At 29.4% G+C, this 6,096-nt stretch overlaps 1 protein-coding gene across 1 annotated transcript; it reads right to left on the reverse strand.

Annotated features, from left to right (window-relative positions):
- LOC109328505 (NEP1-interacting protein 1-like) lies at positions 295–2,861 on the reverse strand. The gene is made up of 5 exons (XM_019562001.1): positions 2,512–2,861; positions 2,047–2,198; positions 1,531–1,617; positions 1,121–1,288; positions 295–435 (listed from the first exon to the last, which is right to left on the reverse strand). The coding sequence occupies exons 1-5, from the start codon at positions 2,696–2,698 to the stop codon at positions 295–297; spliced, it is 735 nt and encodes a 244-aa protein (XP_019417546.1). The 5' UTR covers positions 2,699–2,861.

Consider the following 6,096-nt stretch of genomic DNA (forward strand, 5'->3'; position numbering starts at 1 on the left):
GAGTAACAATTACCTTGATTTCATAATTGCACTTCTTGTTTCTTTTTGAAAACAGAGATGACTTGTTTAATTACCACAATCATAATCCATGATGTTTAAACATGTTTGATTTGTCTTCTTGTATCACTGCATTCCCAACAAATAGATTCTACTATAAATAGTCACTTGAAAAGTTTCTAAAAAATTAGAGTCTTGATAATAAATCTATATAGGCAAATAATGAAGATCATGATTAATTTATTTACACGCACTAACTTTTCAAAAACATTAATAACTCTATAGTAAGTTAATGTATTAACAATTGCTATGATGATGAACATAAGTTCTACACATTGGGCATGACCATTGTTGAATTAGCCATTTATCTATGCATTCTAAATGAAAAATGTGGCCACATTTTGGAAGTATGTTCACCAGTTCTCCATCCTCAAAATCCTGCAAATCAAAGTCAAGGACATTAGAGTTTATTAGTTTGTATGAGTAGGATATAAATGTATTGTCATATTTGTGTTAAGAATTAATATATTTACACTGTTTATTGAGATATTTTAAAATATGATTTAACCAATATGACTATTGAATTATACTAAATTATAATATTGACTTTCCACACAAAATTTAAATATTTGTAAGTTTAGATTAAAAAGTGACTATTTATTACTTGCTACAAAGTCGTAATGTTTTTTTATAAAACAAAGTCAGAATGTATGATCAAAATGATGATAAAGTACTAACGAGACGTTGGTCTAGTGGTATAAGGCGCTACTGAATTCTCAAAATCGAGAGTTCAATTCCTGAGAGCAACACTTGTTGGAAGGGATAATCACGAATTCAAAATAAATTAATTCCTTACCAAAAATGTGTATAGATAACTTTGATAGTATCAAAAAATAACGATAGAATAGAATAATATCTTATTAAAAGAAAATTGATGAGATGATATATCCTAATATCCTATAAAAATGTTGTTGATTGGATGGTAAGTACACATCATTAATTGTATTATTAAATTTTACTCCAATAGTCCAATTCCATGTATAGTTCATTGGCAAAAGTGCATAGTGATTTATTTATTACCTAAAACAAAGAAAATATGAAAGGACATTGAAATATTTCTCACCTGTAAGCATATTGTGCAGCTTATCTTATTGTGCAATTTCATCATTTTGCTTGAGTTGTATTGTTCAAAAGGAAGCTTTAGAATCAAATTTTGGGGTATCCCTTTGAATCCTCCAAAATTATCATAAATATCTGACACTTCTATGTAACTTGTTTCTGATGTATTTATCTGAAATAAATGAGTTTCACCAAATGTAAGTCACATTATTCTGATTACATTAACTCTACATAGTCTCCATGCTACTAATATCACATTTATACTTAGCATTTTTTTATCGCACTTAAGAGTCACCTCAGTTGGTAAAGTTACGAGATATAAAGTGTGAGCACCTGAGTTCAACCCGATAATTCTCTCCCAATCAAAATCTCTGCCTATAAAAAAGCTTAGCATTTTTATATTTATATACTTACATGATGAAATTCATAGGCATGTGCAGCAGCTGGACATATCCAATCTATGAACACTTTGCCATTCAAGAAACTGCTTAACATAGTAACCTGAAACTCCACACCAAAACTTAAGAGGTTAGAATAACACCATTGCCATTGTACTACTAGTAAAAATGTACCATAAGTCTAGCTAATGCTACTAGTTAGTTTATAGGGCTATCAAAAGATATTAGAGTAAATTCCCATTTTAGTGCCTTATATTTTTTGACGTTACTAGTTTAGTCCTTCAAAAATCCCCAAAATTTTTAAATGTAGGTTAAAATAGTCTTTTTAGCATGTTTTACAATACTTTGTAGGGACTAATTTGATCCCAAACAGGACTAATTTGACCCATGTTAGAAATTTTTGGGGACAATTTAAGTCTTTTATTTTTTGAAAGACTAAACTAGTAAGTCGAAAAATATGAGGGACTAAAATGAATATTTACTCAAGATATTAACCATCCTATGCCAAATTATAGAACTAGAAATATATTACCTCTGATAATGGCTCACCAACTGCAACATAATTAACCAATTCTATAGCTGCAATGGCTCCTGTCACTGCTCCTTTGCCAGCACCATCAAGAAAACCAGCTTCTGTTGTTTGACCTCTGATTGCTCCTGCAATTGTTCCAATGATTGACCCTCCTGTGACAAGATCAAACATTGTTCATATCTCATAAGACCATAAGTTACATAACACATTATTTTCAGTAACTTTACACTGTTAAGGGCTAGGGCTAAGAACTATTTTATCTTATTTTCTCTTCTTATTTCTCCTTTCAGAGTCTCTACTATATGCAGCTTAATCTAACTCTCACTAGTCATAGTAACTTTGAACCATAAAACCAAAATGTTTGACATAAACCTTAACATGTAAATGACTAAACTATGAAATGTATAAGATAATATATCAATATTGCTACTAATGGATAAAGAGGGAGAAAGAAATGCTTCATACCAAGTGCTAGAGTGCAAGTAAATGCAGCAAAAAGAACTCTCTCCAAAACTATCATGAATACTCCAACTGAAGAACCATAAATGGCAGCAAAAACTGATGAAGAAAAATCTTCCTTACACCTTGTTACTGCTTCTACCATTCTAGAAAACCAGTTAGTCATAGTTGGAAAAGTGTTGGTAATAGGCATTTCAATTTGAGGTGATAAGAAAATACTCTAAAATATATTGCTTGCAAAAGATGTAGACACACACTAGCATTTATAGTCTGAGCAAAGCCATGCTCATAACTATCTAAATACATATCTTTACAAGTATGAAATCTCACTGTCAGATATAGTATTTAAGAACAAAGATCCTGCCGAGTTTTATTTTAAGGGTAAAAGTGTTCTCTCATTTTAAATAAAAGAAAAGTATTATAATATGTTTTATTTTTGTATCACTTTCCTATGATTCTTACTCATTATTTAACTAACACTATAGTGGTGAGTTAGTGATTACTGGTATGCCCCATATGAAGTGGATAATAAAGTGCAAGTGGTTCTTTAAAAAAATGTCACTGTTGAGAGCACTGAAAATTTGGAAGATGAACAATTTATCCTCCTAGCTCCAAATCACATAAACTGTAACATTTTTTTGGAGTCTGCATAATTAGACTATGCAAAATAGTTGGGAGCTGCCACTATATTATTGGACATGAAAATGAAACTATTTATAAGGACATTCTATGTAAAACCAAAAAGTTGTTACACAAAGGAAAAAAATAAGAATTAAGGTACAAAGATACGAGTCATGTGGTTGTTTAATTACGACCAATTTGGCTGCATGGGGCACTTTATTTGATCACGTAAAAGAAAAAACGTTTGAGTTTTTTATACTCTCACTATGTTATTTACTATTTATTTTCATTCATCATCATTATTTATTTTTAATCGTCAAGTAATACAAATGAATGTTAAATGATATATTAAATAGGATGGCTTCAAGCCTTCAATTGAAAAAAAATAGTATTTTAACTTAAATCATACTTATAGACTAAGTTATTGAACTCTAAATCCTTTTAACATCTTCACATCTTCTTGATGATTGTGTTAATCTCTATATATCTTATTCACATATATCTAAATCATTTCATATGTAATTATATTGTGACTTTCTCTCTAGTGCAATTCGTCATAATCTCTATTGTATATGCACATCAACACAACATTTTCATCTATGTTAAATTACGTTTGTTTTCTTGTTACCTTTTGTAGTCTAACGTTACTTCTCAGAATAGCGTTTGTTATTTGTACATTCTATATTTAACAACTTATGTTATAACAAATCTAATTATATTTATTTCTGATTTACTTTATACAATCTAACAAAATAATAACAAAAATAAAGGAGAAATTTTCGTTATCGGTAGTCAAAATAACATTTCTCAAAATAAAATCCTAACCTTCAATTTTACCTTTGAATCACAAACATTACTGAAGACACTCTGCAAACAATTACTTTTTCATAAAATGGTTTCGTTGTTTATGAGACACAACATAATATTACTATTCTACTTAAAATTTCTTACAGTACCACTATGTTGTCTCACTCATTTATATCATTCCATATACTAAGAGATATGATTAGTCAAAAAATATTTAATAATTATAATTATAACTTAAATAATTTTTTTCAACTAATCAGATATGATAATGCATATATCGTGATATAAAAAGTGGGACAATAGATGTGCTCTCAGTTAACAAAGGAAACTTTCCCTCCTTAATATAATTTATTTTTTATTTATAACAAAGAAGATATCCCTCCTTGATATATACAAAATATTATAGTATTTCTTGTCCATTCTTGCAATAAATGGAAGTTTAGATATTGAGTGAGAAAACAGGAAACTAAAACAAGGTGCTAGAAAAGTGGTTCCTGTTTATGTATTGTTTCTGTGGGCTGAATTAGAGTTAGTAATTCATAAATAAGTGACCACAAGAACTTAATTGCATTAACTCATGTGTAGATATGGCTATGATATTTAGTCTTATACTATTAAGATACCCATCCCATACCATGGGGGACTTGTTCTTTTATTATTTATTTGAAGTATGGAACATGATCTTTTCAGATCACTCACCAAGCCTTAGAGTTTAGCATTACCATTTCATATTACATTTAACTTTCATCAAACAATAATTCATCACTTAGATGTTGAGTACCAATTGGTAAAATATAGAATTAACTTGCAGATGAATAATGTGTTGCTAGATTCTCAGGATAATCAAAAGACTAAGAATTTGATTATTGGGAGTGACACTTGTTAGGATAGGCAGTCACACACCATATTAATTTCTTAGCCATAAAGTGATGGAATACCTTTGATTGTACAAAAAAAAAAAATCATTTTTTTTGCATTTTTTTCTCATACTTCATAAAATGGGAGTTTCACAAACATTTACAGTAAGTCATCTCCTACAGTATCGTGGAAAGGTGCAAAAAAAAAAAAATTCCAGTGAATTGGATATGCTTATCGAGCATATCCAAGAACTGATATGACAATACATATTTTTTGCATATGATTTTATTCTAGTTGCAAACTTTTAGAGAGAAATTAAATATGAAGCTAAAAATATGAAAAAATATGGGACTTTTGTAAAGTCAAAATAAGACAGTCTATTTTAATAAGAAATAGACAATCCACGAGAGGTGAAAATTGGAGATTAAACTTTACTACTGCTCACTTGATTTAAGTATATTTAGTTAATCATACAACATAAAGATGACAACTACAAGTTCAATCGGTGGATGAATGATGATGTATTTCAAGTGTCGTATGTAATAGAAAAGTATCACAGTTTTAGAGAAAATTTTACCATACAACTATAAAACCTTCAATATTATATGAGATAGAATGTAAAACATCAATAACAAAAGAAATTTAATGTAGCAAAGATGAGAATCTTTATTGGATGAATGAACATAATAGACGATAGGATTATAAATGAATATATTAAGAAGGAAAGTTTAGGTAACTCCTATTATAAAAAGAAAAGACACTAGAGTCATTTTAAATGGCTTGTGCATAGGTAGAGTAGACTGTTAAAAGTCTCACTAAGGAAAGTAAACCATATGTAATTAGTCTAATTTCTAGAGACAAAAAGACAAGAAAATTGTAATCCAAATAGTTCTGAAATTTTTAGATATTTTGTCAAATAAACATCATATATTGTAAAGCATTAATGAGATGTTTGATCCATGTATTCATTCCATGACTCCATCAAATAAGGTTCCATTTTATACACTGCAGTACAAAGAATGACATGAGGCACTGGCTCCACAACTGTTGCTAATATTTGTCCCTTTTCTCTTTCTATTTATCGACATGATTACCATGTTGCATTGTTCCCAATTACCAATTCAAACTACCCATCTTTCTTGGTATGTCACATAACAGACAAACAATATTTTTACACACTTCACCTAATTATACATTATTATAACATGTTACCAAGCTCACTTGTATGTAACATGGGAAGGATATTTTAGTGTGGATCAAAATGACCCCCTTTGTATTTTGAAACCCAATTGCCAAATCCAGATC

The sequence above is a fragment of the Lupinus angustifolius genome, chromosome LG02 (assembly GCF_001865875.1).
Source record: "Lupinus angustifolius cultivar Tanjil chromosome LG02, LupAngTanjil_v1.0, whole genome shotgun sequence".
In the NCBI taxonomy this organism is placed as follows: Eukaryota; Viridiplantae; Streptophyta; class Magnoliopsida; order Fabales; family Fabaceae; genus Lupinus; species Lupinus angustifolius.